The 23,089-nt window shown below is 40.4% G+C and overlaps 1 protein-coding gene across 3 annotated transcripts in view; it reads left to right on the top strand.

Annotated features, from left to right (window-relative positions):
• Positions 1-23,089, top strand: part of NR3C2 (nuclear receptor subfamily 3 group C member 2) — a 201,587-nt gene that overhangs the window by 137,949 nt on the left and 40,549 nt on the right. For all 3 annotated transcript variants that reach the window (XM_085222172.1, XM_085222171.1, XM_010709546.4), the window contains one exon: positions 8,279-8,395. In XM_085222172.1, the coding sequence (XP_085078298.1) occupies positions 8,279-8,395 (117 nt within the window). The remainder of the gene's footprint in view (positions 1-8,278; positions 8,396-23,089) is intronic.

Raw genomic sequence — 23,089 nt, 5'->3', positions numbered from 1 at the left:
TCTTTGATGTGTACAGTGAGAACAGTCATATGGCAATATGAAAACTTTCACGTATTGTATTTCCTGAGCTGTTGTATTAGCTATTCACTGATGGCTTAATCCTGAGCAAAGAGATTTCAAGTAGGCATTTGTATGTAGTTATTAATGGTAGGCAACTGTGATACTGTATAAGAGCTAGAGGGGATGCAGCACTCCCTGCTCCGCTTTCAGAAAGAAAGGGAATTGGCTTTAAATGCACAGTCACCAATGGTGGAGGCACTGGTACTTCACCTCTGCCTTCAGACTTCAGTTTTTGGAAGGAAATGCGCTAGTTCATGCACAGAGTGTTTGATCGTAATGTAATCCCTGAGAACATCCTCTAGCTCTTTCTTTGGGATATCTGGGAAGAATTACTAGCATGTATTTCAGTTGGTAGCACGTATGATACATTAAAGAGAAATAACAGTTAAACACAAAGTCTAATGCTTGTGGAAATTTAGGAAAAATGTGTGTTGTGGAAGTTAAGAACCCTAGCTGGGCTCTGTAGACCCTATAGAGAACAATGCTGTTGAGACTGTGCTTTTATCCACATCCCAGCTGGTGTTATAGTGCTTTGTTTGGGTGTGCAGAATGAGTTGCAACCTTGGAAAGAGGTGTAAAAGTGCCTGATGAGATAATAGTACTGGCTAAACGGAGGAAGTGATGCATTTGCAAGGAAATAAAATAAAAAAATAAAAAAATAAAGACGGGAAAAAAAAATGTAAAACGAGAGGGGTAGAGCCCTGAAAATGGAAGTAGAAGGAAGAAGGCCAGGTAAAAAACTAAATTTTACTGAAGGAAAGAAAAAAGTGGTGGGAGGAAGTAGAAAGAAAGTAGAATTAGAAAAGCATAACAATCTTAGACGAGTTGATCCATTAATGTAAAATACTAAAGAAATCAAACGATGCTTTGGGATCTGGAACTAGCTGGAGGTGATCAAGATGAGAAGCAAGCCAGAAATACCCTAAATGTGGAGAATAGTTTTCCAAACATCAGAACAAATTAAGTCTTTAATGGAAGGAAGCCTAGAAATTCTTGCTTCAGAGAAAGATTTAGATTATACCTATGCAATAGGTGCTCCCTGTAATAATTATAGTACTAGATGAATACTGTCTTGAGTGCTTGGCAGATAGGACCTTTACCTGCAGCTGGAAATCCCATGGTCTGGGATTGGTAGGGCCGGGTGAGTAGGGCTGTGGAGTGGCAGAGGAGATGATGTGAAAGTGGGACCACATTTTTCAAACCCTTAGATTGATTATCTAAAATACAAACTGAGCGTTTGCTGTATAAAACGAAGAGGCAATATTCATACCTAGTTCTGCGCCTCATTTGTGGCATTTGTAAGCTGATTCCACATTACTCATAAAGCGTGATGACCCAGCCTTGTTAGTTTATGATGATTGGGGTGGGCTGGTTAATGGGCAGTGTGTCCCTGCACTGGCAGTGCCATGGCTGCAGTGGGGGGGGGGCTGCATTTGCTCCAGGCTTGTAGCTCAGGAGCGACGGCCCTGATCTGCTTCCCAGGTTGTTCGAACCAGTTCAAGAGCAGTAAAACAAGGTTATGTAATTGACATGTGATGCAGCCTAAAATAGTGACTGCAAACATAGGCTGCTGTTGCTGGGCAGTTGTCAACTGCTAAAAAAAAAAAAAAAAACAACCCAACCCCTCAACTGTGTAACAAATGGACCTTTTAAATGAGAATGCAGTTCTGATTTCTGTTGACTAGCGTTTGGCTTTTTTTTTTTTTTTAATTGCAAGGAATAGAGGCTGTATGAAAACTGAGATTTTGAAGAGATTCATCTTATCTTACTGAACATGCTGATTTGAGAGTTTGTATGTCAGATTGTGAAATAAAATCCTTAGATATTACATGCAGTTTGTTTCCTGAAGGTGAAACATAACTCCTGTGAAATAGAAAATCCTTTTTTTGCATGTGGGAAACGATTCTTTTAGCAGTAGTTCTATTTATATTCTGGTCTATAAAAAGATAGAAAATGTTTATTTGTATTAATTAGAAGAGCATATGAGGCTTATGGTGGTAACATCAGTTTCATAAAATATGTGAGGGTCCCAGAGCTGGGTGAAAAGAGCCTGTCATGTACCTCAGAAAGTGCAGAGGGGGTGGCTGGGGTGAGCAGAATGTGTTATAGAAGGCAGCCCCCTTCATAAGGGCTACAGCAGCAAGCAAGCAATCCCAGCCCAGAGTTCTGTGTACTGTGGACAACTCTGGCTGAGGTGAGAGGCATCTCTTCCTCCTGCTGATGTTCTGCAGCAGGTTTTACTTGTGTTTCCTGCGGTAGGGGAAAACTGCAGCCCCTGGCAGTGGCTGCAGTGGCCATGCTTGTGCCATCAGGGAGCTGGTGGGCGGAGGGGAAGGACGGAACTGAACAAGAAATAGGTCTCCTGATTCTGTACAGGTTGTGGTGTAGAGCCATAAAACCCTGATTTTTTTTTCTCTTCCCCTCCCTTGTGCTAAGGAAGACAGGTAACAACATCCCTGCACCTACTCAGCAGGTGCTGGTCAGCACTCTCAGCCATGGGACTTTGATGTGCATCACTGTTGTCGTGGTGATGCACTTCCCACGTGGGGAATGTGGGGAGAGGCAGGCCCTGCTGCTCGCCTGGGGACTCTGAAGGGGTCAGAGCACTGACATGCAGCTCCAGCCAGTGGGGCTGCAGGTGAATGCTGGCCTCTCCAGCATCCAAGGAGGCTTGGCTGGGCTATTGTCTGTAGGAGCAGGCAGCTCCGCCCACAGTTTTATGAGTTAACATATTAATTCTCTTTTTGCAGAGAGAAGGAAAGTTTGTGAATTTCACATGCATTTTGATATGCTCCAGTGAGATGCTATTTTAAAAGTTGAGGGTTTTTTTAAAGCTTGTTCTGCTTTATTTGCTCCTTAGCTGCAGCTCTTATTTTCTCACATTCCTCTCCTTTTGCAAGGCTTTCTCAATCACATCTTTGTTTTGGACCCCAGAGCTCACTGCTGTCTCAGAGTCTGTGCCGGTGAGACTTGTGGATGCTGCATGGCTGCGTGGCCCCATCTGGGGACGGGAGTGCCGGCTCCACATGTAGAAGCACACAGTGGGGCTGCAGGAAAGCACTGGGTGTCAGAGCAGAGCACCACAAGCATGAGTCAACAATGCCAGGCAATTGCCAGAAGACAGATTGGGTGCAGGATTGTGTTAGCAGAATGCAATGTGCAAGGTGCGGGAAGTAACCATTTCATTGTGCTTAGCAGCGGTGGAACTTAGCAAGAAAAATGTGTCCGGTTTTGGGTGCTGCATGTACGAAAGAAAGCAGGGAAGAATAAGAAAAATGGTGACAGATTTAGGAAACATGACCTGTGAGGGAAGATTGAGAGAACTGAATTTGTTTAGTCTAGCAAAGAGATGTGGAACATGCATTTTTCGATAAGCATGAGATTGTTGTAAGGAAGGTGGCAGACTATTACGCCGTGTATCTTGTGGGGAGTGCTAAAATCTCTTTCTGTTGCAAAATATTCCTCATCGTGTAAAATGTGAAGGGAAAAAAATTACACCCTAAAGGCTAGCCAGGCACTGGCCTGATCAAATGCTGTGTAGGGAAGCTGCAGGAAACCTTTCCTCAGAAGGTTTGTTGGCAAATTTAGATGGGTGGAAAAAAAAAATCTGCCTGAACTATGAAGCTAGCCTTATCTTGCTTCCATGAATGGCCTTGAATTAAACAGGCTTTGGATCCTCTTCCAGCACTGTTTTCTTTCATCTTCCTTTCCTTTCCTTTTCTTTCTTTCTTTCTTTTTTTTTTTTCCAATGTTTAACACTTGATCATAGTAGTTGCTTCTTCAACAAGCGAGCTCCTAATTTAGACTTTACAAAAAAATTTAAAAAATAAAATAAAATGGAGAGAGAATGTGGAATATTTCACAGAGTTCTGTAATTTTCTACTTTTGCCTTAGGCGGTAACAGAAATATTACTGGCAAGAAATATCTAGACTCCTTCCTACTGCAGACTTGAGTGCCTTAAAGTATCACGAAGAGCTCAGCCCATGGACACGAGCACAGCTGAGCGCGTCAGGCTCTGGGGCTGGTCGGGCAGTCGTTGTGCTGGAGTTTTGGAATGGGAAATGGCACAACTGATGCTGCAGATTTCTGCTGCAACCTTATTTGGGCAGTAACTCATTGGCCAGATAAGAAATGTTTTTTTTCCTTCCCGCTTTTCCTGCTGAACTTTGCTTGTTCAAGAAAATAAGAAAGATTTTATGAGCGCATCCGTTTTGTTTTATTTCATAATCTTATAAATTTAGAGGATTAAAGAGTTTTTAACTGCTTTTCAGTTCTCTCCCTTATTAAGTATTTTTGTGCGTACTTCAATATGTGTCATTCTGTGATGTATGAAAAGTGCAAACTCAAATACTCTTTTAGCTCAGCCGTAGCTATGACAGAGTTTTATAGCCTCCTAGTATGTAGCACTGTAGTATGTATTAATTATTTATTTTGAGCAGAAAACTTTCCTGGCATCCTTTGTTATTCTGTATTATAGATGGAACAGGAATTACATTGTATAAATGCACTTAATAAGGGCATATATAAAAATTACTTTCATCTTAATGCATTACCATATATGAGATGAGTATCTGATATCCACTCTGTCACTTTCCAGCCCACTTGCAGGTGATTAAACTGGATAAAAAGAAAAACTGGGTTAAGCTAAGCACAGATATGCTTCTTGAAAATGTTAGAGGTCTAACCACTGCAAGCCTCCTTGCAGGATGATCTCCATCACCTCATTGAGATCTGAAAAGCTCCAGAGGTGCTGAGAGTCACATCAGTCTCAGATGTATAGGTTTTTGGGTTGATTTTGAAGTTCAGGGGCATCAGTGAGGATCATGCTACACTAATGGAGGAGTCTGATTCATTATGAGAGTCTTTGCATTACTAACTTACTTTACAAAATCAGTTTAATTTCAGATGTGTCACTTGTCTCGTAATAGATGATACAGCAGATTTGCAACTGAACATTTTTTTTTTGGTAGCTACACTATATATAGAAAATCTACCCAAGTGCTGATTTCTTCTGTTGTTTAAGTTTTCAAGTTATTTTAATAAATGTAAGTTTTAAGATGGCCATGGTTATTTGATTTTTTTTTTTTTTTAAGAAAGAAAAACTTGACAATCTCTTTGATTTACAGTAGACATTTGCTAAATAGAAAACTTCTCCCTTGCTTACTGGAACTACTTACAGATTTTGTACCATATGTTAGTATTTGGAGATGCACGATAGAAAAAATGGTGAACCTTTACTAAGTTATGCTTTCCGGAACTATTTGATAGCTCTTTACTTCTTTACAGAAAGGGTTGTTAAGCACTGGAATAGGCTCCCCAGGGAGGTGGTTGAGTCACCATCCCTGGATGTGTTTAAAAACCATTTGGATGTGGTGCACAGGGACATGATCTAGTGAAGAATTATTAGAGTTAGGGTAGTACGGTTAGGTTGTGGTTGGACTCAGTGATCTTTAAAGTTCTTTCCAACCTGAGCAATTCTATGATTCTGTGATAGGCTATAAAGTAATAATTTCAAGCTACCTAAATCATTTGTGGGGTTGACATGTAAGTACTCTGCTGCAGTAGGAGAATTTCTTATGGAGTCACTGTTTGACAGCGATCGGATAAAAAAAAAGTCTCTACAATATTTACAAATGTGGCCCAAGTGATTATGCTGGAGTACATAAATGTTAACCTCTTTCTATTAAAGTCATTTGCTTCTGAAAGTGGTACTGAAAAATATTGACTTTATGGGTGTACAGTTTCATAGAACAAACTGCCTTCAGGGATGTTCTGCAATGGGGTTCATTTCACAGCATTAAAGCTGACTTTTATTAATAGCCTGCACCCGCCTGTGAAAGACTAAAAATGGTATTGCAGTACTGTGATGTACAAAGGACATTGTATGAGCACTGAACAATCGTACTTGGATTCACTGCAGAAAATACCAATTCTTCCCTTCTCTCCACGAAAAATAGCATAAAAGTCCAGATACCAATGTTTGTAAAGGTGTATAACCACCTCCAGTCAGTACGTCATTATTTTAAACACTGCTGTTTTCTACTTCAATTTCACTTTCATGCTGCTGCTTCTTTAGATGTGTTCAGTACTGAGCAAAAATGCAAATAGGAATTAAGTACATACACAAGAGATGAATCTGTTTTTTGCACAGATCACTCCATACATTTAACAGTTTGTGATAAATAGGTTTTCATTCTGTGATTAGCTGAGAATTTAATCTTTTTATTGTTTTTAGAAGGCCTTATTAAAGATCAGCTCGTGCACGTTGATGCTGTCACGATGATATCGGTCATGCTGAACTTGTCTGGCATAACTTTATGAACTTCACAAATTCTCTTGCTCAACTTCTGTTCTTACTCTGCAGGGTCACGGTGGTATGTAAAATCCCTCAATAAAAACTGTCGTTTGCCACTCTGCTTAGTGGTTAGACCTCCACAGCATTAACTAGATGACAGTATCTTTGTGGTGTAGCAGTAACACGCTGCTTACTCAAATAGGATCGAAGCAATCGTGTGACATGCTCACTGCAGAGATGCAAGAAACAGCCCAAACTTCAGTTCTATGTCTGAATGGATAATGTTGGCTGAGGGTCGAAGAAAGTCAGATATGGAGATACAAAATGACTTATCCTGAAGATTTAAGGCAAACTTCTGGAAGAACTCAAAATAGAAGCCAGGTCTCCTGTGTCTCATGAATATTCTCTTTGACTTTTCCTGAGGAGGCATCTGTGCATTGTGAAAAATGTCTTGGCAGAATATCTTAGACCTCTTGTTCTGCTGCAACTCTGTTCCATTCTTGAGAACAGAGCTGCAGCAGTACCTTTCCTGCACTTTTGCTCCCATTGTACTCCCCAGCTGCCTAAGCATCGAATCACAGCTCCGCTTTTGGGCCTTGCCAGGTGTTTCTTACCCTCTCAGCCTCCATTGCTTGCACCAGTTTTTGGTATCGACGCTAATGTTGGTTATCCACTACTGGTTTTCTTTGTGTTTCATCTCCTTCATTGGCAGACAGCTCAGGAGTCTTTCTGCTTAGCTGTCAGTTGGTGTTATTGCAGTTGCAGTCCTATTTTTTTTTTTTTTCCTTTCTCTTTTGTTTCAGACATCATTGTTACCAACTTGCATTTAGTTTACAGAGTAATGAGTTTCTTGCTTTTTTCTTAAATGCCTCTCCCTGAGGCTTGGTAGTTCTTACAGTGCCATCTATGTAAAGCTGCAGCATACTGTTGTATTTTACATTGCACTTCTCAAATTTTGGATGCTGGCAAACCCTGCGGCATTGTACTTCTGTGAGCTGTGTCCTTTCCTTTTGTCTTTACTTTGGAAACCCTTTGTATGGCTTTTTGCCCTATCTCTTACAAACTGACTGTGGCCTCCCTAGGTCCTGGCAGCCACCCCTGGATTCAGGCAGCTCAACAAATCTTTTCCATTCTCTGTCATGCTGAACTAACCCCTTGAGGCTTCCTTTCTCCCACACCCTGTTCAAGCACCTTATTTGAGAAGTCCACATGGTAGTGCCCTTGTCTGAAAAACCACATCCGATGGCTCTACCTACATTCATACCATAAAGCAAAACTTGAATCTTCAAGTTTATAAAATGCCAACCTGTTTTCCTTCTTGCCCATGTATTTCCTTTCTTCTAAATGCTGTGTGTTGTATCCCTGCTGTCTCTTCATGAGTGCTTCTTTGGGCTTTACGGAACTGAAGTAACCTATTTTGATTTAAGCTTGCCTTGATTAACCTTCAGAATTCTGTAATATATAAGGTATTTAATCAGAAATCAACTACTCATTGAGCTGCTTAAAGAAATACGGAATATGTTCGGAAACTTTACCTCTACTTTTCATTCCTGCGTCAGGTTATGAACTTCTTTAGCATTGAGACTAGCCCTTGGTTTTGTACCAAAACTAAGAGTTGTTTGGCTGATTTGTGATACCTGTGCATGTAAGGATATTTGAAAAAATCTCATATCAATCATTTGTGGCCTGGACAAAAGGAAAAAAAAAATAAGCAAGTGAAGTCCTGTTTTCCTAAATTAAAAAGAAGAAAAGCTCCTAGTAAGGCTTGTGGCAAATTACCAAGGTTATTGGGAAGGTTGAAGAATGGGATTGGGAATTTTTGCATTAGTGAAAACCCAAAATGACTGCAAAATGAGAGGAAAAGAAATTGGAATTATTTAAATACATAGTCTAATAATGCATTTTGGTTTTGGTTCATTCAGGACAGCATAATTATCTGTGTGCGGGAAGGAATGACTGCATAATTGATAAGATTCGGAGGAAGAACTGCCCAGCCTGTCGATTACAGAAATGTCTGCAAGCTGGAATGAATCTAGGAGGTAAGTAGAATATTAATAGTTTGGTCTCTTAATTTGATTAGGCAAAAATATTGGAAATGTGCAGCCTTTTTATAGTTCTGGCAGCTGCGCAATCTCAAAAGTTTAAGGTGGAATTATCCTGAAGAAGTGCTTAATAGCTAATAAACTCTATTGTCATTCTAAATCAGCTTTTGGAGATATGTATTTTATGGCTCAGAAAAAAGGAAAGTGGGTGTTTTATGATGACAGTAATTTTCCTGGAATCTCATATAGGTAAAAGTGTTAAGGCTTCAAAGCTTGCATAATTTTTTTTGTAATAAGCATTCTGTAGACTACTGAAAAATGTTTCTATGCCATCATGAAAAGCAAATGTACACACAGTGAAATCTCTTAGCTTTTTGTTGTTGCTTATTTAACATTTATATTGATCTATTTCTGCAACTGTATGTATATGCAATTATTTTGATGATGTTACTCTGTTATTCATAGAACAAAAAGGCAAAAACTTTTCTTAATAATTATCAAAAGTGTTTTAAAAACTGTATTTTAACACAACTTATAATAGCTTTGTCATTGTTTTAATTCTTCAATTACAACATCTACATAATTCTGGCTGTGCTTCAGTAAGTACCATGTTACGAGTCATCTCCCTGAGCAAATTGTATTATAAATCACTTCTTCCCCCCAGCTCTCAGGTTTATCATAGTGTCTACAACTGGGGCTTTTGGTACTGCTACAGGTCTTTTCCCTGATGCAGGGAGTGACTCTTTTCTTTAAATGTTTTCACTGTTCCAGAAAATCGTAACGTGGTCACATATTTCCTACGAATTATTTCCTCTATCTCAATTTGTTTTTTTATCTACCTGGACTCCTTTTCCTGGTAGTTTAGTTCTACAGACACATTTAGCTGCTTGTCGTTAATAAGATCTGTGCAAACTCCAGGTTCCTGTCTGCTGCCTGATACGTTTTCTATCTCGCCATCCTTTTCTGCCCTACTGCCTGGCAGAATGCTCAAGGACAACATTCCTCACTTTTCTGGGAGAGTGACCTCACTTTTTTTTCCCCGTTAGGACCTTTTTCACATCTTCTTGCAATTTTGACAGGCTGCATTAACTCCTACGCTCCTTGTTTCTCTTTCCCTGAAGAAAACGGGAACAAATCATGGTGTACTGGGAGCTGACATCTCCCCTGATTTTGGTCTACTCTGTTGAATCTAGCAAGGGAAGCAGACCATCAGCTTTGTTTGATGAATCAGGGGCTCACTGGTAGCAGCAACTTCTTTTCTTCAAAGAAGGGAGCTCCTAGTCTAAAAGTGTGTGGAGCAGGAAGCCCAGATTTCTGGATTGCTAAAAATTGTGCTGCAGTATTCATGCAGTTCATGAGCTTTTCTATTGCTTCATCCTGCACAGTGCAAACAGAGCTTCTGCAAGCATGCCTTCTTTGACAAGCATATGTGCGTTGTATTCTAGCAAGGTATAGGACTACCATCCTTCTTGATAATCTTCTATAGGAACTTGTGATTTGTCTCTGGTGTTACGAGTGCATCTCTGACTTTTCCTGATGTGCTTCAAACTGTGTTCACACATAGTCATCTACAAAAAAACAAAAACAAACAAACAAAAAAAAAAAAACAGGATTGGGGGTAAACTTAGCTAGGAGTCCTGTTTCCACTCAGCAGAGTGCTGTACTTAAGGAATGCACTGAAAAGTCTTCTTTTGTGTTAGATTTTGGTAATCTACTGGAATTTGCTTGCAAATAGTGATCTTTGTTTAATGACCTAGAAGGCAGAGCCTACATCTACAATACAGTTGTAGAGGCATGCAGTTGAGCTGTTCTGGTGATTTTCCTCTCTTAGAAAAAGATCACAGAATGGCTTGTGTTGGAAGATCATCTAGTTCCAACCCCCCTGCTGAGAGCAGGTTTGCCAGCCACTAGATCAGACTGACCAGGAACCTCTCAAGCCTGGCCTGAAACACTTACAGGGATGGGGCATCGACTGCTTCTCGGGGCAGCTTGTTCCAGTGCTTCACCACCCTCTGAGTGAAGAATCCATTCCTAACATCTAACCTAAGCCTCCCTTCTTTCTGGTTATATCCATTTGCCTTCGTCCTGTCACTGTCTACCTTTATAAGAAGTCAGCCCCCCTCCTGCTTGTAAGCTCCTTTCAAGAATGGGAAGATCGCAGTGGGGTCTCCCTGGAGCCTTCACTTATCCCAGCTAAACAGTCCCAACTCCCTCAACCTTTCATCAGTAGGAGAGGTGCTCCTGCCCTTTGATCATCTTTGTGGCTCTTCTCTAAACCTTGTTCCAACAGCTCCACATCCGTCTTGCACTGGGGCCCCAGGCCTGGATGCAACACTCCAGATGGCGCCTCACAAGGGCAGAGAAGAGGGGAACCATCACCTGCTTCTCCCTGCTACTCAGCCTTTTTTTGATGCAGCCCAAGATACCACTGGCCTTTCAGGCTGCACGAGCACAGTGCTGGCTCATGTCCAGTTTTTTGTTCATCAAGACCTCTAAGTCTCAATGAAATTTCTTGATGAAATTTTTGTTCCTGATTCAATTCCTTTATGCCATACAAAGAAACTAAGAGTTATAAAACAGTCTTTCCATCACTGCAGCAGATAGTACGGAAACAGCTGTGGATATAAGATGCAGTATAGTGCCTTGTGCATGGTCCAGTAGAGAAAGGTGATTTGGAGACAGTGGGGAAGACTGACAGAATTAAGGTGCCTGCAGCCTGGAGACAGTATTTACCATTCAGAAGATCCCAGTGGCTGCCAAACTATACTAAGAGAGCTTTCAGTCTCTGAGATGTCCCAAGTCTTGCAGGAAATCATAGCAGCCTCAGCAGCCAATGGATTTAAGCTTTTCCAGTAGCAAACTTTGCATTGGACATCTTCAGAAGAGCAACGTAGCATCTCAGACTTAATTTTGGGAACTTCTGTGTCCTGTTACAGGGGTTTCTGAGATGATGGAGTTCATCATGAAAAAGGAAAGTGGAAATATATATACTTTTCGACTTATACCTTTTTCTACCTTGGACTTACAAGCAAAATGCTCAAGTATTTTCTTAAGCATTCTGAGCTGGAGGAAAATGAATTTATAAATGCAGTTTAGTTTAAATCCCATTTTCAGCACAGTACTCTCTATAGCTGAGTCACACTGCACGGTTCTGTGCTCTTCATGCTGTAGATGTAATTTAAGCTCTCACCCTCCAAATGGAAGCAAAGGTAAACAGAAAAAACAAATTGCATTGAAGATACTTATGTGTTTAGTTCATGGGAAAGATAGCAAGATATGCAGAAGGGCTTAAGGCTGAAGACTGGGCAAGTTGCTGAAGGTATGGATGTTTATTTTCTACTTGAACTTAATTATAACAACTTATTCACTCACTTGAAAAGAACAAGAAAGAAGGCACAACAGTTGATGTGGAAGAAATGTTGCTGTAGATAACAAGATTCTGTCTCCCATGTGACTGGAAAAGAAGTTGACTTTTTTTTGTATCCCTCCCTTTCTATGCAGAGGCTGCCCCTCTGGACCTCGCATTTGTAATGTGAAAACTTCTGATTGTACTATTACTGTGAAGATACTGATTTCTGTAGTGGAAACAGGAGATAAGAAGGATTTTTCCATGCTTCCTGCAACACATTTTTGCTCAGTCCATGATTAATCTACTGTTCTCTGTGTTTTGGGTTGGTTTTTTTTTTTTTTATTATATTCTTTTTCATATATTTTTTTTTAAATGCTCTTTCTTCCATTGGCTGTGTCAAAATACTCATTTGTTTTGATCAGTTATCTTTGACTTCCCAGCATGCTGACAATTTTTTCTTGGGAAAAAAAAAAAAAAAAAACATTTTGATGTGTGGCAGCATGCCATACTTTAAGCACCTTTTACAGAAATGCTTGTAATTCAGAAATACATCTACACTTTTTCATGAATGCTCAACAAAATTAATGTTGCAGTTTTATTGTTTACCTTCTTTTGTTTGTTGAAAAATTCTAGAGTTCTCATTGCTCTCATCCTCTAATAGACTTCAGAGAATTATTCATCAAGCCAGTAACTAATTTACCTAATTACATTCTTTTCTCCATTTTTATTTTAATTTTACAAGAAGCATCTGCAACCTGTAATTTCTGCAAAGCTAAAGTTGCCAAATATCAAATTAACTCATCCTCCTTGTTTCTAGAAAGTGTGCCTGTGCACTGCAGACAGACATAGCCCTTCAGCAAGCAGGACTCTACAACTTTTTTGGGAATCACAGTTTGTTTGTTGTGTTTAAAAGAGAAAAAAAAAAAAAAAAAAGAACAAAAAACCTCCGGTACCATATGCTAGACTTAATTATTGGAAGAGATTCAGAGTGAGCAACTGCAATATGAAGGTATGCTGGCCCATTTTTGGTTTATGCTCTTTTGAAGATTCTTAATTAATTTTCAGTTAATTATGGACTAGAATGACTTCATGAGTTGTGAAGTTTCTTCCAGCAATCAGATTTGTCGAGTCTCTCACTTCCACACAGGACGTTTTCATTCTCCTTCCACCTCATGCTGCTGTTCTTTTGTTGTACCCGTTGCATGGCAGTAGTAGGGGGTCACACGCAGTACCCTTAGCCACACGCAGGTGCTCAGTGCCCCGTACACCATCAGTTGCATGCAGCTAGAGGCTTGTGGCAGTGCCTGGGGTGCTGCATTTCAGCCAGGGTGGCTTAGACCCTCCAGGTCTCACTCTTGCTGCATGCTGTGCTCTGTGCTGAATCCTACAGAAGGGACGTGTTTGGTTTGGGGCGGCTTGAGGGGGCTTCTGCCACCACGACGTCTCACTGATAGGTTAGTCATTGCTCCTGTGGTGCGACTCGGTGACCAAGCATCTGCACTGCTGCTTTGTGAGTACTGAAGGTCCCTCTTATGCTGTATGATATGTCATATGCTTAGAGGGCAAAAAAAAGGTCCTTAGAAGGCTGTGGGGTGTAGGGTTCTGATCCTTTCCTGCTTCAGCTCCTGTATAGAGCATTCTGAGGCTTATCAGCTGTTCTTTCCCACAACAGTAAGCAGCAGCTTGCTGAAGTACCCTTCAGATATTGTAGGGAAATAAAATAGATTTCACCTTGCAAATTGCATAGTTCATCACTCAGTCTGCAGAAACTGTTTGTGAAATGCGAGTCTTGGTTTTGCATACATTTACATATGTAAGACTTCACGTACAAGATGCTGTGTGTGCTTGCACATCTCCTTTTTTATACATTAAAGTATTTCAGTAATCTGAAAAATAGATTAAATGAATTGGTACTAAGAGACAGCACTTCACCTTTTTGCCCAGTTTTCCATTTTCTGTTTAATAACTCATACTAGTAATGATTTAAAATTGTGGTACTATTTTCGGTTACTTTAGCTTATGTGTACATATTGTAATTTTTTAAATCTTTTCAAGAAAAAGAAAGAAATAAGAAAAAAAAGGAAAAGAACAGAAGTATTAAAAAAACAACTGGAAACTAAGAAACTCTTAAATACAGCACCTCTTGGTGATGTAGAAAACAGAGGTTTTATTTAAAAATGTCTAGCAATTTACTACTAGCCAAGATTTCATAAATCTGAAAGGAAAACATAACGTGCATAAGAAACTGCAAAGGAATTTTGGGTACATATATGGTTTACTTTTATATTTCATTTTAACCATTTTTAAATGCCAGTTAACTTTAACTACATTTTTATTTGTGTTTATTATGTAGCATTTTCTTTTTAGAGAAACACGGCAATTTTTTTTCTTAGCTGGATTTGTGTCAGTTCTTCTTTGAGTTTCACCAATATAGCATATACAGCAGTTTAATGAAGTTGTCTGTGGTTTTTGTAAAGCAAAACCTCCTGTCAGTTTTGCTTTGATTATAGCTGGTCAGCCTAGTTGTGGTACCTACTCTTGTTTCAGATATCATTAGTGTTGTTTCAGAGAACATTCTTTTTTTTTTTTTAGGTGTTAGAATTTAAGGAAGCATTTGTGTTGGATACAAATCCATCAATTTATGATGTGCCATTTATGCCTGCTTCTTTTGCAGTATATGGTGTATCGAGGCCAAGTCAATAACAGAACATGGGAGGAACCATGGTGCCTTGTGCTGTAATTTTGTTAGGTTTTGTAAATTTTTGTTGTACTGACAAGATGGATCAATAGGGAAACCCAAGTTGCTGCAGGGAGTCCATGTTAGAGTCTCCTTAGAAGAGGAATCCTTCATTTTGACGAAGTGCCAGTTCTGCTTAAGGCAGTGCCGTTGCTACATCACCTCTCCACTCTGCGCTTGGTGAAGTTAGTAAACAAAAATAAGAACGAAATAAATTCAGTTGTCTTCTTCAGGTTTCTCTAGGAACTAATTTGTTTGGGAATTAACTTTTCCTACTTCTGTTTCTGTTCTGGTACAAAATAGTGCTCTTGCTGTGCTCCTGCTGTGACGCACTAACGTTTCATCTGAGCCATCCACAGGAATAGTTTAGATAACTATCTGAACAGTCACTTGAAAAAGCTATTAAGAAACTATTTGGGAATAATGAAAAAAGTGCAGAATTTTGAAGAGGGCTAGTAATCTCCTGGGTATTGATTAAAAACTGGTATTGAAATTCTGCCCTTGCACTTCACGTTTTTGCTGACAATTTTATTTCAAACATGACGTCAGCTCAAGAAGGCGCACTGCAGCAGTCCAAAAACACCGCGACTCATACGCAGTGATCCTTAATCAGATTCATAATTCAGGTTCTTTGTTTTTTCAAGTTTCGCTAGTTTCAGCTCTGCCTTCTGACTCGCGTCCAGCTGCCAGCTTCGTTTGTCTTTTCTCCAGGAACAGCCTTTCAGGCTTTTGGCAAGGACCAGCTGAACTCCAGACTTCCCTGTTTCATCTGCTAGATGTTCCATCCTGCCATTCATGGCACAACAGCTTGGGTTGCCAGCTTTGCAAAGGAGTTGCAACTTTTCAAGTTTCCTGCTGGGATTACGTGCCCCAGCCTGCCCGGCATCATGCGGCGACACTGTGCATGCAGGCTCTCCAATGTTTTGTCTGGTTTCAGTAGCATGCAGCTCTTGCTGTCTGAGCTCAGAGGGTGCTTTGTCCCTTGCTGACCATACTGTATGCTTTGGATTTGGTTATAAACAGAAAATTTCTGCTAAGCAATGGTTGGCACTTTTATGTGGATCCTATCTGTAGTGCCCTTGAGCTGTTAAACTTTCCTATCTGTTGTTAGGGCTCCATCATTCACCTCTGGGACAATCCCAGGGTAGATGACATATGTGGCCTCCCAGTTCCCCAGGACTGAAGTTTACCTCCCTTTTCATGTCTGTGCAGCATTTCTCTGCCTTGTGGGGCATGTAAATTTAACAAGCAGTTCTCCCAAGGATCCTGAAATGAGTTGCTGGGTTGTTGGTGGCTTTTTTGCTCATGAAGATGCATAAAAACAAGCAGGCTCATTACACCTTTGTTCACTGCTTTGTCTCATCATGCCATAGCAGGCCAGAATCACTTGGTGTTTCCAAAATTCTTGACACGCAGCTTTTGTCGTTTTGTTTTTTCCTGAATCACCAAATTACTGTGTTTCCTTCCACAGTGTTCTGAGTCCATTTCCTTTTCACTGTTCCCCACAGTGAAACAGTAGTCCAGGCTATGAAGTATGCCCATGTCTCCCCTTCCTCTTTCCAGAGCTGCTGGTTATCACCAGAGCCCTTCTGAAACCTCTCTCTGCGGTCTGTGGTGTTGTGTTTCCGTTACTCACTTCCCTTTCAGTGCAGAAAGCTGTAGAAGCAAGAGGAACTTGTCCTTTTAGCTTTGGCTTAGCTATTGCTTCAGAGAGTTTCCACCTGAGTAAGAATATACGAAGGTTTGACTTGCCGTTTCTGACACGACTTTGGACATATTATAGTTGGCTTCCTGTGCTGATAAGCAGTTTTTGTTAAAACCCTCACTAGTTGCCTGCAGGAATGTTGTGGGCTGGTTTGGAAGAGCCTAGAGTAAAACAATGAGTGTGATTAGCAGTCTTAAAAACCTGTCTGGAGGAAACAGGTTGAATGTTGCTTGGTAATGCTTGGTTCAAAGAAAGACTGGAGGAAGACATGAAGAGAATTCTGGAGGTTAGAGGTGTCTTCTAAAATGTGATGCATTTCTGAAGAAGAGGAGGAGGTGATTTCTTTCTGTGTCTGTGAACGGCAAAGCAAGAAGTAGCAAGCAGCCAGAAAGATTGAAGTGAGGAAATCAAAACCTAGCATAGTTGATCTGGGGAAGATGTGAGGTCTATCACTAGACATCTTAGAGATTAGTTAAGGTTAGCATTTGTCAGAAGTGATATAGCTGCAGTTGGTTCTGGTCTGAACAAGAAAATGGTTTTACATTTGTCCCCTAGTCTGTTTTGTTCCAGACTATGTTTAATACTAGGTAAGGGGATATAAGTCTGCAATTTGTCTGCAAAATCAAAGAAATATGAAAATGTTACTTCCACGTGACAAAAAGACATTTAGGATTTTGACATCAGTGATCTTAACTGAACGAGCAATCCTGTATCTCTGTCTTCTGTGTGGCAGTACATTTTGAAGAAGCAGTGATGCAACTCTGCGTATCACGTGCTCTTTTCTGATGTGTTGGGATTTTTTGCTTGTCTGCTACTTTGGCACTTCACAGGTTTTAACTTGACTCTGAGCTGTGTTTACTCTGGTAATGTCACAAGGAAAAAATATTCAGTTGCAGATTGTGCCTTAGCACGTGAACTTGTTGTTCTTTCTCCTTGTTCTCACATATGTATTTTGCATCAGAACTACCTTAGTGGCCTGTGTTTTGTTTTGAATCATGTTGCCTTCTTTTTTTTTCTAAGTGCGTGTCTTTCAATTTTTAGTGTCTGTGTTTTGCTGAAGTAAGTGTGAGAAGTGACAAGGCTACCTATCTCAAAAAGCGGACTGTGGAGTTAGTATTAATAAAAGGAACAATGCACAGCAGGTTTTGAAGGAACAATTGAGCAAATTTAAGACTTAGCAGTACACAGGTGGCAAGAAGGTGGAGTTCAATGAAGGAAATCCAAGTAGCAGCATCAGCCAGGGTGTTTGTGAACCACCCAGTACCACCCAGCTTCCTGCAAACTGATGTGGGTGATTGTGTGCTCATGGTGTAAGCTTGGGTAGCTCTTTGCTATCTCCACCTTCTTCTAATGCAATAATGTTTTAGTAATAGAAAGCTTCCCTGGATAACATCCCAGCAAGAGGTGCAAGAAAAGGAAAACATCCTGAGACATGAGTTCAGGAGAACAATCCATCCTTGGTAAGGCAATCTATCAGTACAAACAAGGAGATGCTGATTTGAGGTGATCCTTGTGCCTTCAAAGCCATGCCTTTGTTGTACTGGAAAGAGTGATATTCAGGTCTTGTGATCCAGATTGCATATATGGTTAATATTACAGAGTTGTTTTTGCTGACGGGTGGTTTATATCACAAAGTAGTACATATGGGGTATTTTAATAATGTTTAGGGTGATTTATCAAAGCAGGAGATTAGCATGGTTATTATTACTATTTTTTTAATGACTAATCATGAACTGGATGATGAAAAACTGCAGAAGATAAACAGCCAGCGTATATTTCACAGATAGTGTTGCTGTTCTGGTAAGCAAGGCAAATGGTTTCTAGAGGATGAAGGACAGACCAACTGCAGTAGAATGTATTAGAAATAAAGTCACTTGAGAGAAACCAGAGTTGATGAAAACAAAGGATACAGAAATTATGCAGATGAGGAGATGCATCTCAAAAGTTTTGTTACTTGGGAAAAATACTAGTGGTGGTGTGGTTGTAGCAAAGTACTGAGCGCAAAGGGAAGTGTGGCACTTACCAAATTGGGTTCCAGTAATAATATTGTAAGGACAGAAAGGAAGAATTCAAAATAGGACTTGCTCTTTAGCAATAAGTGGAAGCATGAGCACTTAAATATAGAATGAAGAGGTACTGCGGAAGCGTTTACTTATTGATGATTTTGAAAAACTGAGTGGCTGTGTCTTCAGTGTAGATGCAAACTGGGTATTTGACACACAGTAAATGTCTTTATGATTTTATCAGAGGTAATCAAGATGGCCTAGTGTTATAATCAGAATGAAGAGCGCATAAATCACAGAACAGGCTTAGCATTGGGTATTAACCCAAGTAAAAAGAAGGAGAGAAGACTTAGACAAGGAACGCTTGCAGAAGGTTGGATGAGAATGGGTGTCTTGGGAGAGGGGTTGTCACTTGGCACAAGGCAGAAACTAGCTTTCATAGCCAAGAGCATTCAGTCTTGTACAGTGGAAGGTTTCAAAATCTGTTCTTCAAAGTTTCCCTAACTTAGTTTTTAACCAAATTATTAGGAATGCCAGCAGCACAAGCTGCTACTGCATTGTTGCTGGAGGTGTTTTAGAGTTGGAGATGTCAAGTGCTGGAATTGTAGGTGACCTGCTCTTTGCATTCTTTGTTGGCGTTCTGCTGCTAGTCTGTAAATACATTTGATGAGTAGTCAAAACTAGTGATGCATTTAGTAGACACTGCTTAGCTGAAAAATCATTGAATTTGCCATCCATTTGAGAGTGAATAATAATAAAATATGAGTTATTGGAGCATTTGAAAAGGACTAATTAAGATAGGCTTTAATCAAAATTATAGTTTTCTTTTCTAAGCTTTTTTAAGGCTTTGTTTATCGATTGACTTAAATGTTTAGTATATACATTTCTTTTGAAATTAATGAAGAAGCACAAAAAAGGAGTTTAATATACCAAAGCATTAGCTGTGTGACTGTATTATGTCAGTTTGGGATTTTATCTGAAATATACGTGGGGGAAATTTTCGTACTTCAGCCATTTCTCATTAAAAAGTTTTTTCAAAACCAGCTTGATTTGATTTTAACAGGAAACCACTAATTGGCATTTGGTAAAAGTTGTTCCCACACGGGGAGGAGTACCCCCATGAAACTGTTATTTTTCAATTAATTATCACTTTGAGGATTGCTGCGAAACAAGCAAATGTGTTAGACATTTTCCCTGACAACCTAAATATTCCTGTAACATGCACTTTGGAACTCAGCTTTCTTTTGTCACTTTCCTCCATTATCTCTTCATGAATGCATACCCTGTAGCTCAGCATGTCTTAAGAAGGGATTAATTCCTCCTGTCTCTTCCTAAAGCTTCCCTTGTGCTTTTCCTTCTTGATGGCTGGGAGCAACATCACTGTCCTGCTCATCAGACAAGTACATAACCCGAGCTTCATCATTAAGTCAAACCTTGAAGCTTGAAAGATTTGATCTGGGCTTTCAGTTTATTTTTTCTAAGAGGAACCTATGATAGCTTCTGTGCTGTCTTTGCAAAGCTGCTTCTTTCATTAGTGCTCCAAAGGCCATTCCTGCAAGCACATCTCTGTGGGTGTGGATCCACAATCCTGAATCCAGCATGCGGAAAGCATTGAGCCACTGAGGAATGTGTGTCTCTTCCACAGGATGCATGCAAACGCTGTAACAAAGTGCCACCTCCTTGTAGATATTTGTATTTCACTGCTCAGTTTCTCTAGCCTGCATTTCTCTTCATTTTCTCTGCATTTCTAGAGGAAATGCAGAATTCTCATTAAACTTTGAGAGGAATTCTCATTTGTACGCACATAATTATTTGAAATAGTGTTCTCTGAAAGCAACTGTGAATGGTTTACTGGCATGCTGGAAGCGCATCTAAAGTAAGGTCTTATTGAGGGTCAGTTCTGGTTTCCGTAATTACTTGGATAACAAAATACAAAGTAAACATGAAATTGCAGATTTGGAGTTTCTCCTCTGTAAACAGAGTCAGAATTTGGAAGTATTTTCAGTACCCCTGAAATCAACGTGATGTCATTTTCAGTAAAGTGCAGAGGGTTACACTGAGAATGGAAATCTCAGGTGTGTAGTTATGAAATAGCTCAAAGCAGCTGTTTTGGGAACTGCTGAAAAGAAAGCGCTGTGGTTGCATAACATTAAATACGAGCCAATAAAGTTAAATTATTGCAAATGTAAGCAAATCTAATTTGATATGAAGATATCACTCCATTTTCATCAAACCTGGCAAGTGTGGGCCTGATAACTTTCAGTACTGCTGGTCAAGGTCTCTTTTTAAGATTTCCAGTTTGGGAGTCTCTTCTGTTCCCATTAATAATCTGCTTGAGTTTTTTACAGAGCTTTACATTTAAAAGGTTTCACTTCCATCAAAACTGAATCCTGTTTCTTGAAATTTAGAATCATACGATCACATAACAAGTGATGAAAGGGACTTACAAGTATCATTGAGTCCAACTCCTGGCTTCACGTAGGGCCACTCAGTATTCAAACCCGTGTCTCTAAGAGTATTGTGCACACGCCCCTTGAACTTGGACAGCTTGGGGCTGGGGTGCCCATCTCATGTCCACCACCCTCTGTTGAAGAACCTTCTCCTAACCTTAACCAGATCCTCCCCTGGCGCAGTTCCATGCCGTTCCTTCCGGCTGCATCGCTGTTACCAGAGTAGAGCCCAGCACTGGTTCTCTGCTCCCTCTAAGGAGCTTTAGGCTGCCATCAGGCCTCTCCTCAGCCTCTACTTAGGGCTCAACAAGCCAGGGGACCTCAGCTGTTCCTCATACAGTGTGCTCTTTAGACCCTTTACCTTACTCATAGTCTTCCTTTGGATACTCTCTAATAGCTTTATGTCCTTATTTTGCGGTGCCCAGAACTGCATAGTGCTCGAGGTGAGGCTGCACAGAGCAGAATGCCTGGCCTGGTGCACCCCAGTGTGTGGGGTTGGCTTTTCTGGCTGCCATGGCACGCTGTTGACTCACGTTCAACTTGCTGTCAAACAGATCTTCCAGGTACCTTTCCATGTGTCTGCTCTCCAGGCTCTTGTTCCTCAGTCTGTATATACATGCAGTGTTGCCCCATCCCAAATGTAGCACGCAACACTTGCTAAATTTCTTGTGCTTGGTGATTGCCCAACTGTCTTGTCTCTCAAGATATTTCCACAGGGCTTCTGCATTCTCACTGGAGTAAACTGCTTCTCCGAAGCCAAGGAAGAACAAGGATAAGAAGCTTATGTGGATCTGTAAGGAAGAGTTGAAAAAACTTCATTTTTTTTAGTGTAGAAGACAGAAGCATTTTAGGAAAGATGTGATACCAGTTTTGCAGTTCAAAAAAATGGTATAAAAAGGGAGACAGGAAAGATAAGTTGCTCTTTATGGCCACTGTGGGAACAATAAAGAGAAATCAACTTTGCTACAGAAAAAGAATGATCCAAGAGTTTTTGGGGAAAAATTGAGTAATTAAATATTGGAGAAAGATGGAGGGTACTGTGGAATTCCCACTGTTGGAGATTAATAGCACAGTGCATCAGCAAAGTGTAGTTGATGCTGCTCAAAGCAAGTAGCAAGTGGATAAACTGCTTCACATACTTTGTATCTGTGCTCTGCAGTGCTGTATTGGAGCAGCGTTGCACTGCACTGTATATTGGAATCTGTTCCATACAAAGCAAAATGCAAGCATTTCTGAAATTGTTTTATAAGAGAGCAAGGTAAAAAGCAGTAAGTACAAGAGCTTGTCCAAAAGCAATGACTCTTATTTTATTATATGGGCCCACAGCAACAGAGTGGATGGTGGTGGCATGGCAGTAGAAGTTGAATCTTCCAGCCAGTATTCCATTACATTTTATTGCTCTGGCAGATGTCAGCAGTGGGGCAGTCTGCTTCAAATGCTCTTCAGATACCATTTTGTCAAAGGTGCGTCAGTGCATTCCTTCATGTAGAAAAAAATTGCACTCATTGACAGTTGTTAACGCTTGCTGAACGTTTACGGAGATGAAACAGTGGATGTGAGCACAGTGAAGTGGTGAGTGGTGCATTTCAGCAGTGGCGAGAGCAGTGTGAAAGACAAGCCACGTTCTGGATGGCCATGCACAACTGCAAAATGAAGAGTGTCTTGATTGGCTCATCAGCAGGTTATGACCAGAGAACTCTGTAAGGAGCTGAATATCTGATTTAATGCATTGTAAACTGTGGTGACACCACTGGAATATCACAAAGTTTGTGCCTGGTCCCACAAATGCCCACAAAGGAACAGAAAGAGTACTGCATGCATGTTTGTCAGGTCGGTTTGAATATGAGGCGGAAGGTGACAGTTTCCTGGATTACATTGTTATCAGTAACAAGACACGGTGTTACCACTATGAGCTGAAGTCAAAAGGGCAGTCCCTGGAGTGTCAACACGTGAATTTCCCATCAAAGAAAAAGTTCAAGATGCAGCCCTCAGTTTGTAAAGTGATGTGCAGTGTCATTAGGGATAGGAAAGTAGTGATCCTTCTGGATTTCCTGGAACCCAGACAAACCTCAACTCTGACTGCCACATCATAACTTGGACTAAACTGAAGGCTGAAACTCAGATCAAACAAGACAACCTTTCTCTTGAAACATGGCTACATCAAACCCCCTACCAGTTTGAAGACCAAGCATTTTGCCAGTCTTGGCTGAGCTGCCACACCCAGTGTATAGTCCATATTTGGTACCATCTGATTTCCATCTGTTCAGGCCAATGAAAAATGGACTGCATGGACAACGTTTTCCTAACAGTGATATAATTGTAGCAGCTGTGAAAGGGTGGGTCACCTCTGCTGGTGCAGATTTTTACAAACACAGCATGCAGGCTCTTGTTCATCACTGGCAAAAATGCCTAGCTAATGGTGGTGACTGTGTTGAAAAATAGTATTT

This window comes from Meleagris gallopavo, chromosome 4, assembly GCF_905368555.1.
Source record: "Meleagris gallopavo chromosome 4, MGAL_WU_HG_1.1, whole genome shotgun sequence".
In the NCBI taxonomy this organism is placed as follows: domain Eukaryota; kingdom Metazoa; phylum Chordata; class Aves; order Galliformes; family Phasianidae; genus Meleagris; species Meleagris gallopavo.
This window is presented reverse-complemented; position numbering and strand designations above follow the sequence as displayed.